This window comes from Vidua macroura, chromosome 14, assembly GCF_024509145.1.
Source record: "Vidua macroura isolate BioBank_ID:100142 chromosome 14, ASM2450914v1, whole genome shotgun sequence".
Lineage (NCBI taxonomy): Eukaryota > Metazoa > Chordata > Aves > Passeriformes > Viduidae > Vidua > Vidua macroura.
The window spans coordinates 4,209,643-4,230,203 of record NC_071584.1 but is presented as its reverse complement, the minus strand read 5'-3'; the positions used below and the strand labels follow the sequence as shown (position 1 = coordinate 4,230,203).

Below are 20,561 nucleotides of genomic sequence, written 5' to 3'. Positions count from 1 at the left end.
AGGACAGATCTTCCCAGAAGGCCATGGAATCTCTTTGATGGAGATGTATAAAAGCAGGATTCACACCCAGAGCAGAGGAGAGCAGAGCAGAGCAGGCTGCTTTGGGAAAACTCCCAACATCCTTGCAGCCCTACTTTGTGGCTATGATTTGAGGCTTGTCCCAAGTTTACACAATTAAAGCTTGGACCTTTAAATGGGCCAGCCAAACCTGGCTTCTGCACCCCACCTCCTGCTGGGACCCAGGCAGAGCATGGGCTGTGGTCAGGGCTCCCCTTCAGTGCCTGCCACCACATCCATGCAGTACCTGGAAACCTCAACCTGGTTCTCGTCGGGGTCTCGGAAGTAGATGGAGATTATTGGACCCACAGCACCAGTTCTGGCCATGGGACCTTCTTCAACGGCCACCCCACAGGCCTGGAGGACACAGGAGAGCAGGTGTCTGATGGTCACATCATCACTGTGCCCTCTTCCCCCAGCCTTGACAGCATGAACTGTTGGATGAGACAACCCTGACTTCCCCAGGAAAGTGTCAATTAGAGGCTCTGGATTTGTGTCTCCTGGGGTGACACTGCCCTGGGGACACTCTGGGCCTGCCTCACCTGCAGATGCTCCAGCAGCTGCTCCAGGGGCACCACTGTGATCAGGCAAAAATCTGCAGAGCCGGGCACGGGGCACCGAGCCTTGGGCTCAAACTCCTGCCCAGCCTCGTGCAGGTTGAACTTCTGCTGGCCAAAACGCAAAGCTTTGCGGTTCCCCTGTTCCCAAAGGAAAAGGCCAGAGTAAGGGAGGCTTCCTGGGCTGGACACCTACCCCCCCGGGCATCCTGGGCACCCTGGGGGCCTGGTGGGGTCCTGCTAACTCAGGTCAGAGTTACCTTGAAGGTCACCACCTCCATGCCCAGGACTTTGGAATAAAAGGCCACAGTGTCCTCAATGCTCTTCACAGTCAGCACAAGGTGGTCCAGGTGCTGGATGAAACACGAGGGTGGGCTTGTGCCCTCTTCCTTCCAAGCCATGCTCTCAGGGCTGGGAACTGGCATGGAAAACCAGAGAATATGGAAGTTAGGAGCATCCAGCTATGCAGGGAAATGGAAAACGGTCCAGGGAGCTGACGGCTGAGTGGGGATCGCCCAGGTTTTCCTCTGTCCTGCAGGTGGCAGAAGTACAGAAGCAATAAATCCTCCTCCCTGCAAGAGTCTCGGACTCTGGTCTGTACCTGGTGGCACCCGAGCCTGTCAGAGCCCCTTGCTGGGCCAGGTGTGGGGGACCAGCTGGGTGACATCGCCGAGGGCTGATATCACCAAGATGCCACGCTCCCAACACACAAACCCCGTGTGCACCAAGGAAGGGACCATGTGTGTGATCCTTCCTCCAGCCCCCTCTGGGTCCTCCCAGGTGTGGACACTCATCCAGGTGGAGCCAAGCCAGAGAGTGGAGACAAACTGGGGCCTGGCACAGCAGCAGGAAACATCTGGGGACGTTTCTTGTCATTTGTCTTTAAGCTGCCAGATGTCACCACCAGGCAGAGGGTGAGGCCAAGGGCTCAGGGTGATGCAGCACCAGGGCATGGGGACTCACCGGGCTGGGGTCACAGAGGTTCCTGGTGGCTTAGGTTGGGCTCAGATCCTCTGGCACTGCCCTTGGCTTTTAGGGACATGGGTTAGGGTGTTGGCAGGCCAGGGAGGATGGTTGGACTCAATGGTCTCAGAGGGCTTTTTCAGCCTAAATGATTCCATGATTCTGCATGGGAAGTGGTTGGTGAGGAGAGATCCCACACCCCACTGGTACAGGAGCAGAGTCAGTGTTAAGCCAGGTGCAGTTTCACTGGGATATCTGCTCACTGCAGCCAGAGGAGCCCGTTTGGAGCAAGATCCCATTATCCTATTCCATGGCATGGCCTGGGCTGTTCCCAGTGACTGCACCATTTATGGGGGAGCCATCACCAGACCCAGAGGGATCCTTGCTGGTGTTTGGTGTTCAACAACCTCGGAGCCACCTGGCCCAACCCTTCTGCAAATCCCTTCATCCCGGGTGTCCTCTTGGGTGCTCCCAAATTGCAGCACCTTCATGTCCCAGCCTACAGCCCTCAACTCCTGCCCGCCCATCCCAGGTGAGCCTCTGAGCCAAAAACTGAAAGGAAACGGGGCTGCAAAATCCCTGTTACCTGCAGGAGGATGAAGAGCTGTGAAGGCAGCGCTGGATGGTTTCCTATGACCATCCTCTTCCTGCTGGGAGCAGCCACGTCACGGGACAAAGGGAGGGCATGATGAGATTGGAAACAGGAGCACTAAATGTTTCTCCCTGCAGAGGTGGACCTTGGCCCAAAGGCCAGCTGCTTGAAAAATCCCAGAATAATAGTCTGGATTTTTCCCTTTACAAGGGAAAGCTGGGTTTATCTTCTGGCTTAAAGCTCCCACTGAAGAAGCCAGGATATCCCTGGAGAAGAGGGGCTGTCCAAGCAGCCACAGCAGCCTCCCACCTCCCTGGCAATGCACAGGGAATCTTGCCTCCAAGAGTATTTTCTAACATGCAAAATAAATAAAATAATCTTTGTCCTGTGAGGCAAGTATCAAGGAGTTCAGACTCTTCAGTTGTTTAGGAAGAAGGTTGTGATGGGCAACATGTAAGTCCCATGATCATCCCAAGAAACAGAGACAACATTTAAAGAATGACAATATACTGGTGAGTTGCTGTAGGAAGATTCCTAAAAATGGGTTACAAGCAGGAAATTCCCTGTGGGATTGGTTTGGATCTCTAGAACTGCTTGTTTCTCCACTCCAGTTAAGGTGTGAATAAATCTGAGGTAAAAGCAATAAGTCCATTAATATTTACAGCTCTGGACTTCCATCTGCTGACGACTTTCAGTGGAGAGCCGTGGAGCAGTGGTGCCTGTTGGGACACCTGGATGTGGGACACTCGGAGTGTCTCCATGTGGTTTAACCCTCTGGTTCAGCACAGGCTCACTGAAATTCGAGCACAGGAAAGGAGAAAGTCCCTGGAGAGAAGACATTTTCCCATTGTGAATGTTCTGCTGAGGAGTTGCTGCACCAGCACTCACTTAGGGGGAAATCTGAGACTTGGAGTGTCATTTCCTGGTGACAAAATGATTTCCTGGAGCAGGGAAGTTGTGGTTTGGGTCTGACAACTCCACTTCCCCAAGAGAGATTTAGTCCAGAACCAACAAGTTGGAGGAACTTTGGGATTAAGTTCAGGGTAGGAACCCAAATATCCAACTTGGGAATGGTTTTGTGTTCAGCTCCTCAGAGGTGTGGCTGCAGACAAGGATTCCTGAGCTGCTCCAGATTTCCAGAGAGGGATTTCCCGACATGTTGGATGTGGTGATGGAGTTGAAGTAGCTCAGCAAGTCCTCCATGGTGAAATCCAGGGCAATCCCTGTTCCTGTATAGCAGCGTTGGATGAGATCCTCAAACTCTCGGCACTGCCAGATGAATCCCTGCTCCATGGCCTGCCACACCACCTGGAAAAGCAAAACCCCTGCTCCATGGGCTGCCACACCACCTGGAAGAGCAGAACCCCTGCTCCATGGGCTGCCACACCACCTGGAACAGCAAACTTCAGCTCCTTCCGCTGCCCCTGCAGCCACACAGGCAGTGCAGTCCTGAATCCCAGCCACCCCAGTGTCACACCCATCCCACTCCAGTTACCGGCAGAAGATTTTCCTCTGGGGACAGAAGTTTGTGGATTGTCCTGTAGAGGGTGTCCAGGGCTCTTTTGACTTCCTTGCCAGGATATTTTTCGATGACCTTCCGGAGTTCCTGCTTGCTGTAGGCCAGCTGGAAGCTGACCTCCTCTTCCTTCACCCCCTGAGCCAGGCAGGCTTTGACCCCCTCAAAGAAATGCTGGAAAGGGAAGGAGACATTCCCTGGTGAGCCATGAGCCATCCCGAGATGGATTCCTGCACCAGGGCTGACACCTGAGTGCTGCCCTCAGCTCCCATGTCTAATTCAGTTGAAATGAAGAATTTAGGAATGTTTAATAAAATGTTGGAGATTTTTATCCTCCAGGAAAGCAGAACTTAGGGAATTTCATGGTTCTCTCCCCTCCCTGTCCAACAAGCAGCATCCCTAAGGGTTGCAGACCCACGGAGCAATGGGACTGCTGGAAAATCCCTCCAGTTCCTTGGTGCTCCCTCCAGTTTTCTCGTCACAAAGGGTTTGGAGCCAGAGGTGCGGAAGGGGGATCCCAAAACCTGCAGAGGTGTAAAGCAAAACCTGAATTTTCTCAATTCTCCTGACGTCTCTGCCAGAGCTGGACAGGGCATCCCCCATCTGCTGTAAAACAAGGGAATAATCCCTTCCTTCATCCTCCTGTCTCTTCATATAGCCCAAGAATCTGTTTCAGTATTCCAGCTGCAACTTGGCTGTGGAGAAATACCCTAAATCCCAAGGATTTTGAGTTCCTAAATATATGAACTGTTTCCAAGAACCAGGAATTGGCTTCTGCATTGCTTGAACCTCTTTGCACCTCCTCTTTATGAAGACAACCTGGGAGATCTGGAGAAGGCCATGCCAGGATTTCCAGGTGCTCTCACATCCCACTCACTTTGTTGTGAGCAATAAAATGATCCTTTCTCTTGGAAAAGGAAGGATTTGAAGCCATAGAAGAACTCAAGTAGCACAAGACACGGAGCTGATTTTCCAGCCAAGCCAACAAATGTTTGACAGCAACAACTGGAAACAAATTGGAAGTAACAGGTCCCATAAATAATTCCAGCTGAGCTCCATCTGCGAGACATTTTAGGGGGAGGGAAGGAGCGGAAGAGCTGCAGTCTCAGGAAGGAGGGAATGTCTGTTTGAGTTAGCAGAGCCAGATGCTCTTAGCTCAGTTAACAAAGCAGCCACTTGGGAAGTGTTGGATAGATCAGCCCAGGCAGCTGTGAAAAAAGAGCTGGGGTCTGCCAGATGCCGGCACGCAACCGGAGTGGGAATGAGAACAAACTGGGAACAAACTGGGAATAAACTGGGAACAAGCTCCCCACCAATGCTTTCAAATTCTGCCCCCCTATCTTGGTCCACCATTTGGAAATGGGCACGAGGACAAGGCAGCAGGAAAATGAAAAAACCCCCACATGGTTTGGATTGTCAGAAAGGAGAGGGAGTGGGAAAGGCTTCCTTGGGGAAAAGGTGGGCTGATCACATTGTCTGGATGTAAGGAACTTTCTCCAGTGAGAACAAGCTGGGATGATCGATCAAACCTGCCCAGGGATGTGATAGAGTCCCACCACTGGAGCTTTCAGGATGTGACTGGAGAGGGAGCTACAGAATCTCATCCAAGCAGCCTCCCCAGTGAAGTTTGGACTGGGTGATCCTTTGGGATCCCTTCCAGCCTGGGATTCTCTGCTGCTGCTGAGGTGGGACTGTACAGCCAAACCCAGCAGTGGTCAGGGATGGGAACACTGGACAGGGCATTCCACATCTACTGTAAAACAAGGGAATAATCCCTTCCTTCATCCTCCTGTCTCTTCATACAGCCCAAGATTTTTTTTGGGTATTCCTGCTGCAATTTGGCTGTGGAGAAATACCCTAAATCCTAAGGATTGAGTTCCTAAATGTACAGACTGTTTCCAAGAAACAGGAATGGGCCCCTACACCCCTTTGCACCTTCCCTTGGTGTCTGTGCTCACATTGGGAGAGCTGGAGAAGGCCATGCCAGCATTTTGGGAATCCCTGAGCAGAATGAAATCCCGGTGTTCTTATATCCTGTGACAACAAAGTAGCATAATCCCAGACTGGATTCAGGGCAGGGAGATTTGAACACCAGTTAATCCAGAGTTTTGGGAAGAGCCCTTGCCCTTGGAGGCCCAGGCCAGGGTCCTGTACTCACCTTGAGCATCTCCAGGGGCTGGCCCACGTACGTGGTGACGTATTTCTCTATGTGCTCCCTGGACCTTTGCTTGGCTTCCCTCTTCTTGCCCTCCAGGCAGGGGATGTTCCTTTGGCACAGGAAGTTGTGGATGTGGTGGAAATTTTCCATCATCACCATATCCGTGTTCACCTTCAGGTTTGCTGAGGAGAGGCTGTTGACTGGAAAGGAAGGAGGGAATCAGGTGTGGAGAGAAGCCCCTGCAGGCTCTCAGGAGGGGTGTGCCTTTGGGATGGCTCATTTGAACCATCTCACTTCAGAGGGAGTAATTATAACACAAATCCTGATCCCTGTCCATGATTCCCTGCCTGACCTGCTTCCCGGCAAATATTCCTGGAGCCTGGCAGGGCCGTGTCCATGGATTTATCAGTGGGTCTCCCCAGGCTCACCTGCAGGTGGGAGCTGTCCCTCTGCACCACCTCGTGATCAGTGGTCAGTGCTAGGAATTCTGCAGCCCCTCGGGTCTGCTCCAGGGAGGAAAACAGGATATTTCCACTGACAGGAAGCTGAGGGCTCCAGCTGGCACAACACAGGGATCTGCTGGAAGCTCCCCATCTTGCTCTCCCAACCCCTCTCTCCCTACCAACACCCCTTGGTGGTTTTGGGGGAGTTTTTCTGGTTCCCAAGACGTTGTAAGAGGAGTCTGATCCATGAGGAGCCCTGCTTCCACCGTGGAGCAGGAGATGTTGGAACTGGACCCAAAGCTGAGCCCTTGTGTGTATCAGTCCTGTCACCCCCAGGCCTGTCCCACTGTGACAGAGCACCTGGAATTTGCCTGGTGCTCCCAGGACCTTGCTCAGGGAAAGGGGTTTCAGGTGCAGGCAGTGCTCAGGCACAGGCAGCTCCTATCATGCCACTCTTGGAATGTGCCTGGTGCTCCCAGGCTGTTGCTTGGGGAGAGAGATTTCAGTGCCCAGGGACAGGCAGCTTACCCTGCCCTGGTGGCCCAGCTGGTCCCTCCTGCAGCTGCAGGGGGACATTTCCTGACCAGAACACCCAGCCTTGGCACTCACTGCTGCTGAAGACACTGCTGGCCAGCCTGAGCAGGGCCTTGTCCAGCTCGCCCCGGCACTGGGATGTCCGGAGCACCTCCTCGGAGAAGGCCAGGAACTCCTGGAAGCGGCTGACGCAGGACAGGATCCCCTCTCTCATCCTGCTGGGAGGCCTGGTCTCCTCTATCTCCTTGCACAAGGTCCCCTGAGAATGACACAAAGAGGTGGCACCCTCAGATCCGACCTCGTCTGGTGGAGCACAGGCCAGGAAACAAGGCAAGGAACTGGGTTTGGGAAGGCTTCTGCCATTTACAATGTCTTCTATAATCCAAGGAATGCGATAGTCCTTGTTTGAGGCTGGCATGGAGCTGTGCCATTGGCAGGGGCTGCCCAGGGAGGTTTGGGGTCCCCATCCCTGGAGGTGTCCAAGGGACACCTGGATGTGGCACTCAGAGCTCTGGGCTGGGGACAAGCTTGGGCTCGGTGATCATGGAGGTCTTCTCCAACCTCCATGGTTCTGGGATTCTGTTTGGAAGGTTCTGGAAGAGGTCAAACATCGCACGGGTCTATTGGGCTCCCTCCCACGATGGACACTCACGATGCACTTGTTGAAGTTGCTCTTGGCCAGGAGCAGCACGTTCCCCAGGAGGGCATCGAGGAAGGATGAGGGGGGAGCTGAGGAAGGGCCCCAGGTCCCAAACATAGAGTCACTCAAGGTCACCAGGACCTGCAGGCAGCCCAGTGGGTGAACCTTGTTGCAGACATCCAGAAATGCCCTCAGCTCTGGCTCCAGGCAGCTGAAGATCTCACTCAGCAGTTGGCTTGTGGCTTCTTCTGGCCTTAAAAACCAAACCAAATCATGGGAAAGGTCAGGAATTAACTGGGAAGGGACACTTCAGCCTGTCAGACCACCCAGGGTATCCCATCACCCACATACTGGCTCTGGGTCTTGGTGTGAGAAGGGTCCTCTGGAGGTGCCATAGGCTCTCCTCCCTTAGTGGCAGATCCCTGGAAAAAAGATTAGAGTGGAAACTACCAAAGGATCCCAGAATGCCCCAGGCTGCTCCAAGGCCCAGTGTCCAGCCTGGCCTTGGACACTTCCAGGGATCCAGGGGCAGCCACAGCTGCTCTGGAAATTCTATCCCAGCACCTCCCCCCCTCACAGGGAGGAATTCCTTCCCAATATCCCAGCTAAATCCACCAAATGATGATTTGTCTGCTCTCCCTCAGCCAGGAAAATGAGCTCTGGATTTATTTCTGCTTCCTCTTGTTGAATGCTTGGAGACCCCTGATTTTCCTGGAGCTGTGAATTAAATTCCATTTAATTCTCCTCTTAAGCTTCCCCACTGCTGGTTCTGGGAGGATGAGAGCCCGGGTACCCCATGGATGTGCCAGGCTGGGTAACGGGCCTGGAGAGGACATGGGGCTCACCCTCACCTCCAGCGCCTGCAGCTCCACGGAGTCGCAACCGAGCCAGAAGAATTCCTGCAAGAATTGCTGCTCCGAGGTGCAAAGGGGCTGCAGCTCGCTCAGCACCTGCTCCAACACCTGCTGAGAAACCACCTTTGGTCTGAAAACCTTCTGGGATTCACTGGGGACACCGGAGCAGGTCCATGTCCACCTGAGGGGACATCAGGCGGCACAGGGAGTGCCTCAGGCTCTGCTCCAGGGAGGGACCACGGGGTGGGTGGGACCTGGAACATCTCAGGAACCCTCAGCTCCTTACCCTGCGGATGTTCCCCCTGGCCAGGGTGTCCTCCTGGCTTTCCCTGCTCCTGGGGAGGCTCCACCGGGGCTGCCTGGTCCCTGTTGGCTTCTCCCAAGTTTCCTGCGGACCTGCACGGGGTGTGGGATGTCAGAAATCTCATTCCTCTGGGATTCTCCAGCTCCTGGAGTCCTGGATATTTAAAGTCTTAAGTGTCTCTTTTTATGTCTGACCTTCTACATGAATTAATCTTTTCCTGTTGCATTCAGATAAATGGGGAATTCAGATGAAGTTCCCATTTTTTTCTCTGCCTTCTCACGTGTTTCTCCCTCTTTTTCATTATTTTTGTTTCATTAAACTGCCTTTTGATTTCACTGATTGGGGTGTTTATCCCTTTGCTGCCTTGTGCTTAGTCCTGACAGCTGGGTTGTGGAAAATCCCAGGGGATAAGAGAACAGATTGGCACAAAAACCTGCAAAAGTCTCAGGAAAATTATTTGGTGCTTAAATTTTATTGTAAATTACCATCAAAAATATCCAGGGGAGGTGGGAATGGCTTTTTCTCAAAAAATGCCCTTTTAAAATGAAAATCTTTCATCTGGAAATAAATATATTTCTCCAATATTGGCAGTTTTAGCACTGGGGGCTTGGCCTGAGTGGAAACGTTGAAAAAATCCTTTGAAAGAAGTGCTTAAAAACCATTTTTCTACTCCCTGAATGGAATCAGTGGGGAAACATCCTGATTATTTCCTAATTATTTCTAAAAATGGGAACCATTCCCCTATTCCAAAGGTTCTGGGGAAGTCAGGTCACCTCTACATTCATCATAGTATCTCAAATATTCTTATTTGAGGCACTCCCTGAAGGGTTTTCCCTTTGGGAAGGATTTATGAGCTCCACGCTGAGCAGGGATGAGGGATGAGCCAGCCCTGCTCACAACCTCAGCTTTGCTAAAACTGGGACTAAATTAAAGAGCTGCTTTCTAGTCTTTTTCTCACCATTACATTATCATTTCACCAGCTGGGAAGTGGAAAAACCAGGAAAAAATAAATCTTCCAGCAGCAAATGGGAAAGAATTTAACCAGCCTGCAGAAAATGGAATGGCAAAATGAGAAAGGACTTAATTACTGGCCTCTAATTAATTATAAACAGCTCAAGGTTGCCTTCTAAACTCTCCCATCACATAAGGCAAGAAATCAGCAGGTGGTGCCATAAATAAAATCCTTTATGAGGGCGGGGAATCAACCCAAAAAATTTACTGGGATAATCAGGAGAAAGGAAGTGGCCTGGGGACCGGAACTGGGATATTTCCCAGCAGAGATGAGGGAGGTTTGACAGCAGGGATAAGAGGTGTTTTGGGGCAGGGACAAGGGATGTTTTGGGGCAGGGATGAGGGAAGTTTGACAATAGGGATGAGGGATGTTTTGGGGCAGGGATGAGGGATGTTTTGGGGCAGGGGTGAGGGGTGCTTTGGGGCAGGGATGAGGGATATTTTGGGGCAGGGACAAGTGATGTTTTGGGGCAGGGATGAGGGAGGTTTTGGGGCAGGGATGAGGGATGTTTTGGGGCAGGGATGAGGGAAGTTTGACAATAGGGATGAGGGGTGTTTTGGGGCAGGGATGAGGGGTGTTTTCGGGCAGGGATGAGGGGTGTTTTCGGGCAGGTTTCCTCACAGCCCGGGCTCCATCCATGAGCAGGAAGGACCTTGGATGAGGTTCCTGCAGAAATTCAGCAAAGACAAAGCTGCCCTGCAAAACATCCCGGGAGCAGCCAGCTCTGCAGCAGGAGGCTCCGGGAGCAGGGACAGCCCTTGGTGCCAGCCTCCTGCAGCGGGACACGTGTGCAGCACCCTGGAGTGCCGCACGGGGAATGTTGGCCTGTCCTGGAGCTGGGAAGGGGTCACCTTCCCCTGCAGAGGGAGGGGACGCTGTCCCCCTGCTCTGCCCCCAGCGCTGCACAGAAAGCTCGGCTGGGACACCGCCAGCCCAGGGGAAGGTACCACGACCTCTGTGGGCACAACTTGCTAAAAATTCCCCCTTTTCTCACGAACTGTGAGGTTGTTCCAATGTTCTGCTCGCATCAAGGGTGGGCTGAACAACCCCAGCCGAGCCTGGGGCTTCCTGTCTGTCCCAGACCTGTCCTCACCCTCTAGAGCAGAGCAGGGACATCCCAGGACAACAAAATTCACCCTGTCCTGGCCGTGGAGCAACCCTAGCTCTGGGCAAACACTTTGGGATGATTTCTACCAGAGCAGGAACACCTTGAAGCCTTCCAAGTTTTTTTGTTTTTTTTTTTTTTCCTTTAATCTCTCCTGGTTTACAGACTTGTGTAGGATTTAAAAATGGATAAAATACTGGAAAGAAATCCCAGTTTAACGTTTATGGAAGGGGATGGGGCAGACTGGCTGCCACACATGCCCTGCACCACCTTTTGTTTAATTTAACAACTTTGTTCCCATAAATGGTCCAGTGGTGCCCATTTAGGTGCCATTAGGACTATTTAGGTGAAATTTTCCTGCTTTTTTTTTTTTTTCACGGGCTGCTGTGCAGGTGTTGGTGTCAGCACTCCCCATCCTGCCTTGATGCTGGGTTTTTGAGGTGCCCTTTTTTCCCAGTGGTTGAGTGACTTTCCCAGGGGAAGTGATGCTGGGCAGGAGGAGCTGGAGGGGGTGGTGGGGATGTTTTGGGTGTGAGGAACCCCAAAAGTGGGAGCCACCAACCCCATTCCTTCCCTTCAGCTCCATCCCCTGGCTTGGGATCTGGACACCAGTGATGAAGGAAGTGCAGAGCTGGAAGTGCTGACTCTGATGGACAAAACACACCAGCCTGACCTTCAAAGTGGGCCAAACTGGTCTGGAAATTTCCATTACAGCCCTTTGTTTTGCTGATGGAAAATGCTACTTGTGGGTCATAAAAAATTTCCAGTGGAGACAGATCAGTTTCTCTTTTTATCTTCAGAAACACCTGACTGGAATATTTTAAGTCAGACCCAGTGATTTTGGTGGAAACGAGCACCTTGGGACAACACGGCCTCACAGTCAGCTCACTGTGAAATCATTCCAGAAATATTGCTGTGAATTCCCTCTGTCTTCTGGGACAGGCTTCCCCCTGCAGGGGAAAGTGTCTGAGGAATCTTGTTTGAAATAAGCACCAGGCTTTATAGAATCATAAAATCACAGAATGCTTTGGGCTGGGGGTGACCAAAAATCACCTTATTCCACCCCTGCCACCAGCAGAGACACCTTCCACTCACTATACCAGGTTGCTCCAAGCCTGTCTGACATGGTCTGGAACACTCCCAGGGATGGGGAAGGGTCTTCTGGAGCCTTCTCCTGGCTGAACAACCCCAGATCCCTCAGCGTGTCCTCACCGGAGAGGAGCTCCAGCCCTTGGAGCAGGTGAAGGCAAGGGAAGAGAAAACCTGGCTGGGTTTTTTTAGGAGATAATTGTGGAGTGGGAATCTTTGAGAGCAGGGAGAAGGGAGCTGACAACAGGTTTTGTTTTCCAGGCTTTTCTACATCCCCCTCTCTCTCCTGTGGCTCCTTGGAGCACAATCCTAGTCACCAGTGTGTCATTCCTGAGCCCTGCACAGGGAAGGGAACAAAAGCTCCGGCTCTGAGAAGCAGCTGGACAAAAGTGGGGAATTCATGGAGCCAAAGCTCTCACAAACACTGCCTGGCGTGGAGCAGAGTTGGCTTTTCCCACCCTGCCATCTGCAGACCCAGGAAATAATGTCCTGGAGCAAGCCTGGGGGAGCCACCTGTGCTGGAGGTGACTGTCACCATCCCTGGGTGCCAACAAACCCTGTCCAGCAGCGCAGAGGGCAGATTTTGAATCACTCACTTCCTTTTCCTCTTCCTGACAGGGAGATCTTGGCCTGTTCAAAAAGAGCTTTGATTTCCCGCTCGTAGAGTTGGCCAAGGTTCTGGGAATAGACCTGGAATGTGGAGAAAAGGCCAGGTAAGAGCAAAACACCCAAATTTGGGCATTTCAGACCTTTCACTTCAACACAACTCAGGCACTCCGCAGCTTCCTGCCGGGCACAGAGCTCCAGGTTGGCCGGACATTCCCAGAAGGACAAAACTCTGGCGGCTCAGGTGCCTCATGGCTTTGGTGAGAGCCAGGTCCCATCAGGAGTTCCCCAGCTGGAGCTGCCTGTCCCCAGGGAATGGTTTGCAGTGCTTGTGGAGGGTTTCAGCTGCACCTTGGGGAGGTCCCAAAACAGAGCAGGATTGGTGTTCCTCAGCCAGGCCATCAGCGGGGTGTAGGGCAGCAGTTCCTCGTGGTGGGGTCCATGGTTTGGGGCAGCCATGGGGTGACCAAGAGCAGGGGCCTGGGAATTGCCCTAAAGGGAGAGAAATGACAGAAAAAAAATGTCACAAAAAACAGCCTGGAAAATCTGCGGGGACACTGCACCTGCAGACTTGTGCAGGTGGGATTGGAGTGGGGCAGGTTCGGAGCAGATCCAGATGGAAAAGTTTGCCCAGGGATGTGCCCAGCCAAGGTCTGCAAATCTCCAAGGATGGAACTCCCACAGCTCCTTCCCAGTTCCCTCCTCAGAACCACTGCTCAAAACCAAACACTAAGGATGTAAGGAAGTAAGGATTTGGGAATTGCTCCTTTCCATGGAAGGAAATCTCTGGGATTGCTGCCCATAGGGGTCTCGTCCATCAAATCTTTTAAACTGCCAGATCAGTACTGGAAGGTGTTAATCAAAGGATCACAGGACTGGGGTTTATCCTGGGATTGTAGGTTACAAACAGATCAACAACCCCCAAAATAAAATAAGAAAACCTAAGTGAAAAATCTCCAGACCTAAGGACCTAAGGAATGTCACCAGAGGGATTTTGGGAGCATGGATTTCTCCTACATCCCTGAGGAGAAATCCCCTGAGGGATGTAGGAAAGGACTGAGGGACAATGGCAAGGGGAATATATGTGGGAAGATCTCTTTGGGAGACAATTTGGGAAAATCCTGTCACAGTGGGATCTCCTGCACCACTGGCCTGACTTCCCCAGAATATTCCAATTTCCCAGGATTTCAGGCTACTATGAAGAGTGGAGCCCACCTGCAGCTCAAAGATGTTGGTGATGTGGTGGATGAAGGTGCTCTCAAAGTTCTGCTTGAGGGTTTCAAACAGGATCAGCTGCTCAGCCACTGCCTGCAGCTTCCAGTAACCTCGTGGTAGAAAAAAGGATATTTTGGGATTTGAGGGGATCTGGGGGAGTTGCAGACCCACATCCCTCAGAAAACTGGGAACTCAGACAGAAGTCTGAGATAAATCCACTCAAAAGCTGATGAAGGTGCAAAAGCTTTCCTGTGGTACCAAGGAAATACAGACAAGGAGTGGAAAATAAAATTTAAAAAATAAAAATAATCCATGAGTCTGACCTCAGCCAAGATGACCCACCCAGTCTCACCACAAGGAAAACTTGGGATTTCCTGCCAGGATCAAGTCCCTGCACACTTCCAAGGATCCAAAAACTCCCACATCCTGCCACAATGAACTGCTGTTTCTCCACGCTGGAGCACAGACAGCACCGACCAGGATTTCCAACCACAGCTTCCCCAGCTCCTTTCCGAGCTCCAAGAGGTGTCCACCCCTGGCAGGGTGATCCCGAGGGAGGAATCCCTGCTCCTACTCACTGGGATGGACGGGAAGGTCCATGCAGGAGGACAGAGCCTGTGCTGCAGCCGTGCAGGCTCTGATGGCTGCGGGGCTGGACAGATCCGCCCGGCTCAGGGCAGCGCAGTGCTCCCCGCTCAGCTGCAGCTGGGTCTGCAACAAAGCCAGAGAGGGCAGCTGCAAACACAGCCAGTCCCTCATCCCTCCCCATCCCTTCCCATCCCACTGGGAATGCTGCTGGCTGGAACAGCCGAGGGCTGCCCTCAGCAGCAGCTGCTGTGTCTGTCAGGAAATCCATGGAAGTCTCCATGAAAACCAATGTTCTGCACAGGAGCAGCTGCAGTGGTGGGCAAGGTAGGCCTGGTGTTGCAAGCTCTGCCTCTAATTAATTAATTCGTTGGTTAATTGCTGGTTTAGTATTACCAGGTCATGATTATTGGCTATTAAATCACTAATCAGCTTTGTCATTCCTAATCCTGCCCTGGAAAAGGACTTTCAGAGACCCCTCTGGGCCATGGTGAGGCTCCTGCACATCCCAGCTCTTCTCTGTCCATCCCTGCCTTACATCACCATCCCCCATTTCCCAGCCAGAGGAGCTCCATAGCCCTTGCAGACAATCAGAGCTTTCAGTGTTTAAAATTCCCTGGAAGTTTTTCCCAGCAGATTCACCAGCTGAAGATTAATGTCCTTGCAAACCCACACACCGTGAGGAACAGGATCTCATCCATCAGCCTCGTCCTGTTGGAAGCGAGGCAGTGCAGCAGGGAGTTCTCCCGGTCGATGTGATCCATCTGCTGCCTCACACCCGCCAGCAGCTCATCACAGACCTGCAGGGTCTCCTCCAGCCTGGCCACCTCAGCCAGGGCCTCGTCAAGGGAGCTCATCAGCTGGGCCACCTGCTGCTCCGAGGAGATGATGGCCCGGAAGTTGGACTGTGGGAAGCAGGAGCAGAGGGATTCAGAGCTTGGCAGGGGATGTGTCACCATCCTGGGGTCAAATGTCCTGCCTCTCGCCCTCCTGAGGCACAGCAGAGGCTGTGTCCCTGTAACCTGCAGGATGTTGGTGGAAGTGCCACTGTCCTGCCGTGGCCAAATGCCACCTGCATGTCCCCAGGGCCAGGGCACACGGCACCCTGCCCTGGGCAAGGTGTCCCCTCAGAGCACTTCCCCAGCAAGCCCCAGCAAGCAAATTCCTGTGGAGTGTCCAGGAATATCTGGCCTTGAGAAGAAAAGTCTCTGTTGGTCCAGAGAGGCCACCAAGCCCTGCTGGTTCTGTGCCCTGGGAATGTGTTACTGCAGGGATTGCCCAACCCTCACCTCCACAAGTGGTGGCGTCCCCTGAGGACCTGAGTGTCCATCACACAAGTTTTCAGAGAATCCCAGTCTGGTTTGGGTTGGGAAGGGACCTTAAAGCTCTTCCCATTCCACCCCATGGCAGGGACACCTTCCACTGTCCCAGGCTGCTCCAAGCCTCAGTGTCCAGCCTGGCCTTGGGCACTGCCAGGGATCCAGGGGCAGCCCCAGCTGCTCTGGGCACCCTGTGCCAGGGCCTGCGCCTGCCCACCTTCCCAGGGAACAATTCCCAATTCCCAAGATCCCATCCATCCCTGCCCTCTGGCAGTAGGAGCCATTCCCCGTGTCCTGTCCCTCCCTGCCTTGTCCCCAGTCCCTCTCCAGCTGTCCTGGAGGTGCTTCAGGCTCTGGAAGGGGCTTTGAGGTCCCCTCTCCAGATGGACACCCCCAGGTCTCCCAGCCTCTCTAACCATGGACACTTATCTCCAAAAGCACCAGCCATGCCCCAAATTCTGCTTCCCTGCCACACCCAGGGACCCCATCCCATCCCATCCCATCCCATCCCATCCCATCCCATCCCATCCCATCCCACCAGCTCTGCCCAGAGCTTCCCATTTATTAATTGTTCTCTAATTAGAGCCACCAGCCTCCCCCGCACCTGTCCCTGCCACTCCTTCAGGCTGTCACCACGGGGAGCATCCCCGGTGACATTGATGGGACAGTGCTGCTGGAAGGGGCTCTCCAGAGGCTCCAGGAACAGGAATATCATCCAGCTACAGCACAGAGCTGCTGGGAGCTGCCTGCAGTTCCACATGTGTTGGGATCCTGGAATTCTGGAGGAATATCAATGTCCAAATCAGAGCCTTTGGCCTCCCGGTGCCCTGGCCGTGCCGTCCTTCCCTTTGGAGAAATCAACTTTTCCTTGCTGCCAGTGCAGGGATTTTTGTGATTCCCAGAACAGCTGGGTTAGAGGAGGGTGATTAATATGGGAGAGAAAGCCAAGGTGCTATCACTGGGATGTGGGGAAAACATTTAAATGGATGCATGTGCTGGTCTAACTTGCTGGGATTAATAACATTTAATATTGGAGATTAAGGCTCGGAAATGGAAATGCTCATTAATTAATTTGTATTAGAGGGAAGTCACATTTATTCATTAGAGGGCATTAAAATAATGTATTCAACGGTGCCTTTCATCTCAAAAAAACTTAATAAAGATGTATTTGTTGTTCTCACAGGGTGTTTTACAGCTGGGAACAGTCACAAAGTGTCTGAATTCCTTGCCAGGAGCTGGCAGGAACAAACCTCAGGAGTTTGGGCTTCCAGATTAATTTCCAAGTGTAATAAATCATATATGGGAATACAGCAGACTCTGCAGCTAAAGGAGGTTCAATTTAGGGTTTGTGGCTTCTTGTATGGTTTAGGATATTTCCTTTGGCTTATTTTTCCCCCCCTTTTTCCTTGGCTACCAACCATAAAATCCCAGCTATTTTAGCAGAAGATAAATGCTCGGAGCAGCTTTCCTAAGATTTTGTTCCAGCACTTAAAGGAGAAATTTCCTCTGCAGAAATGCAATAAATCACAGCAACTCAAATGGAGTCAGTAAAGCTCAGTAGTCAAACGTCATGGAATGGTTCGAGTTGGAAAGGACCTTAAAGCCCATCCAGTTCCATCCACCCAGGGATGGCAGCCAGGGATACTGAAGGATCCTCTTCCAGGGGACCCTTGAGCTCCTCGGTTTCATTTCCTCCCTTTCCCTTCCAAATCTATGGAAAACACAGAATCCTGGAACGGTTTGGGATGGAAGGGACCTTAAAGCCCATTTTGTTCCAACACCTCCCACTATCCCAGGCTGCTCCAAGCCCCTGGACTTGGGCACTTCGAGGGATCCAGGGGCAGCCCAGCTTCTCTGGGCACCCTGTGCCAGGGCCCCCCCACCCTCACCAGGAATTCTGGAAATATCCTGCGCCTTTTCCACTGGCCCTTCCTACTGGTTTCTATTTTCCTTTTCAATCTCCTTCTGGCTCTGTTTCATTGTCCCCCCCCTTTTCACTCCCCCTGGATCCTGCTTTTCCTTCTGTAGGGACCCCTTTTGTCCCTTGCTTTTCCTCAGCCAGCCCCAGAGTACCGCACACCCCAGCGCTCCAGTCAGACCCTTCCCTTCCCATTCTCCTTCCTCCTGGAATTTCTCAGGGAAAGAGCAGGGAAAGAGCAGGGAAAGAGCAGGGAAGAGCTGCTGATGCCCAGAGACCCAACCCCTCCTTCCAGGCGCCTCCGTGGCTCCATACCTTCTCCAGCCCCTGCAGCTTCTGGCCCAGGTGCTCCACAAAGGCCACAGAGTGGCTCAGCAGGGGCTCGTGCTCCTCCACCAGTGCCAGCACGGCCACGGCCTCCTCCGGGGTCACCTCCTGGAACGCGCTCAGCCCCTCCTGCAGCTCGGCTTCCTGCCCATGCTCCTGGGGCTGCTGCATCCCTGTAGGGTGTGGGCATGGCCAGAGCCTTTTGGAGAGGTCATTTCAGCAGCCCTGCTCAAATTAGGGCCCGCCGAGGCCGAGGGGTGAGTCCAACAGGTGGAATGAGACCACGGAATGGGGCAGAGAAAGATGGGTGTGGGATAAAGGGTCAGCTTTGCAAGAGGGACAAAACAGACACGGGGGTTGGGTTGGGTTGGGATTTTCCTGGCTCGTGTCTCCAGGATTGTGTGCTGAGCCATCCCAATGTGTCATACAAAGCTGGGACAAATTCCAGAGGTGAAGAAACTCCTTGATTTAAATTAGGAATTCCTCTGATTTAAATTAGACATGAGGAAGAAGGGTTTGATAATGAGGGTGGGGATGCCCTGGCACCACTCCCATGGAAACTGTGGCTGCTCCTGGATCCCTGGCAGTGCCCAAGGCCAGGCACTGGGGCTCGGAGCAGCCTGGGACAGTGGGAGCTGTCCCTGTCCATGGTCCTTAAGGTCTCTTCCAACCCAAACCCGTGTTTTTCTATGAAATGGACTGAAAGTTGTCTGTTGTAGAGTTAAATATACATACAAATAATACATATATAAAATACATTTTGGATTCACAGATGTATTTATTTCTTGATGAGGGGATGTCACCAGGCTCCTGCCCTGCTGTTACCAACCCTCATCTCCCCAAACCAGAGACTCCTGGAAATGAGATAAATTGTTTTTATTCCCAGTCTGGCTCCGTGTACCCATGGACAGTGGATAAATCGATGGCTGTGCCACCAGACACCCAAAGCCAGCTCCTGCTGCTCCCCTCTCCAGATACCACCTCACCGTGTCCCACTACCCCCATTCACTGCCTGAATTTATTCACCTTTCACCAACGGGGACACTGCAAAAAGCTCAGAGTGCTCCGAGTGTGACAAGGCCATTAATTCATTAATTAATTCATCAATTACCTTCCACTGCACCCGAGGGGACGTTCACAAAGGGGACAGTGCCGGTTCAGCTTCCACAAGTACTGATGAAGGTTTTCTTCTCCTCCAAGCTGCTGGAGGTCCACTTGTAAAACTTCTCCAAGTGAAGCTCAAAGTCCCAGACTGGCCTAGATATCCACAGGTAATTAACACATCAATTAACGAGGTTCAACCAGTCCTGGCCAAGCACTGCTCATTTAATTCCACATTATAGAACCCCTTCACCTTTTCCTGCAGTTTTGGGGGATGAGTGATGAGTTTTGACAGTGGCCAGTGGCAGATGCTTGGGATCAAAAGCAAGCCCAGAGTTCTGGTGCCTTCAGGATTCCCTGGCAGCTTCCAGGATCCCATGATCCAGCCGCTCCCCGAGCTGGAGGCTGGAGGCACAGCCCTGTGTTTAACAGCCCTTGAAAGAGCTGCTGTCCCTGCTCTCCTCTGATGGCTTTTGGGATTATTCAGAGCGTTGGCACTTCCAGCATCCTGCGGGAATGATCTGGAAGTGCCAAGTGGGGAAGGGTGAGCAACTGGAGGTAAGAATCTGGGATAAACCCAGCACCCACCCCACCCCCAATGCAGATATTCCCTCTGCAATCCCCATCCTGCTGAAGTCTCAAAGCTTTCTTCACTCCAGACTGGAAATACACAGAGAAACCCCAGAAAGTCTTCCATGAGCTCAGCCCTGGAATCCCTCTGGAGGCAGTGTGGATAATCTGGTGTCCTGGCAAGGGAAGGGAACTGGACAGGGAGGCATGGCAGCATGGCATTTCCCATGTTGTTTCCATCCATACAAATGCTTCCATCTCCCTGTTCCCAAGGGATGTTGGCTCCTGGAGGGCATCTCCAGCCACAGGAGGTGCAGTTTTGCCACTAAACTTCGTGTAAGTGCAAAGAACAATGGAGGCTGCTGAACTTGGAATATCCCACAGCTGGAAATTCCTTCCTGCACCATTCCAGCTCTGCAGCACAGCCTGACCCTCCTGGAGAATTTCTAATTATGGGTACTAATCACCATCACAGCCACGGGGAGCTGATTGGGGTCACTGCAGTCCTCAAACGTGTTCACTCCTGACCAGGTTGTTCCAAAATACCTTCAAGTGACACTTCCACACGGGTGCCAGCCCCTGAGATGGCACCGAATTTCATGAGGAGCTATTAAAGCAGGGAGACATTAATTAATCGCTTCATGAATATTCATGATGTTTTGGTCAAGGCAGCTGGAGCTTTAGCAGGGCTGGATCTGCTGTGTCAGCATTTGCTGGTGGCAAGGAAACCCTGGCTTGAATTCCAGCTGCTGAGGGGGTCCCATTTGAGGGATGAGAGGGATAATTCTGGCTGGCTGCATGCAAGGAGCCAGGAAGGGGCAAGGAAGAGGCTTCAGGCCTGGTGAGGGGAAGAGACAATCAGAGAATCAAGGAATGGTTTGGGATGGAAGAGACCTTAAAGACCATTTTGTTCCAACACTTTCCGCTATCCAGGGTCTGTCCAGCCAGACCTTGGGCACTTCCAGGTATCCAGGGGCAGCCACAGCTGCTCTGGGCACCTGTACCAGGGCCTGCCCACCCTTCCAGGGAACAATTCCTAATTCCCAATATCCCATCTGAACCTGCTTCTGGCAGTGGGAAGCCATTCCTGTGACCT

At 52.4% G+C, this 20,561-nt stretch overlaps 2 protein-coding genes across 2 annotated transcripts in view; both read right to left on the bottom strand.

Annotated features, from left to right (window-relative positions):
* Positions 1-261: 261 nt before the first annotated feature.
* On the bottom strand, positions 262-1,039 carry GLOD5 (glyoxalase domain containing 5). Its single transcript, XM_053990694.1, has 3 exons — positions 875-1,039; positions 600-755; positions 262-414 (listed from the first exon to the last, which is right to left on the bottom strand). The coding sequence occupies exons 1-3, from the start codon at positions 1,037-1,039 to the stop codon at positions 262-264; spliced, it is 474 nt and encodes a 157-aa protein (XP_053846669.1).
* Positions 1,040-3,207: 2,168 nt separating this feature from the next.
* LOC128814558 (exocyst complex component 1-like) overlaps positions 3,208-20,561 on the bottom strand; it is a 31,446-nt gene continuing 14,092 nt past the window's right edge. Inside the window, exons 2-16 of the mRNA XM_053990502.1 lie at positions 18,969-19,051; positions 17,783-17,967; positions 14,908-15,135; positions 14,224-14,356; positions 13,646-13,755; positions 12,782-12,922; positions 12,421-12,514; positions 8,601-8,710; positions 8,312-8,422; positions 7,812-7,882; positions 7,473-7,713; positions 6,896-7,079; positions 5,844-6,043; positions 3,665-3,859; positions 3,208-3,477 (exon numbers count right to left, since the gene is read on the bottom strand). Coding sequence (XP_053846477.1) covers positions 3,208-3,477; positions 3,665-3,859; positions 5,844-6,043; positions 6,896-7,079; positions 7,473-7,713; positions 7,812-7,882; positions 8,312-8,422; positions 8,601-8,710; positions 12,421-12,514; positions 12,782-12,922; positions 13,646-13,755; positions 14,224-14,356; positions 14,908-15,135; positions 17,783-17,967; positions 18,969-19,051 — 2,356 coding nt within the window. The remainder of the gene's footprint in view (positions 3,478-3,664; positions 3,860-5,843; positions 6,044-6,895; positions 7,080-7,472; positions 7,714-7,811; positions 7,883-8,311; positions 8,423-8,600; positions 8,711-12,420; positions 12,515-12,781; positions 12,923-13,645; positions 13,756-14,223; positions 14,357-14,907; positions 15,136-17,782; positions 17,968-18,968; positions 19,052-20,561) is intronic.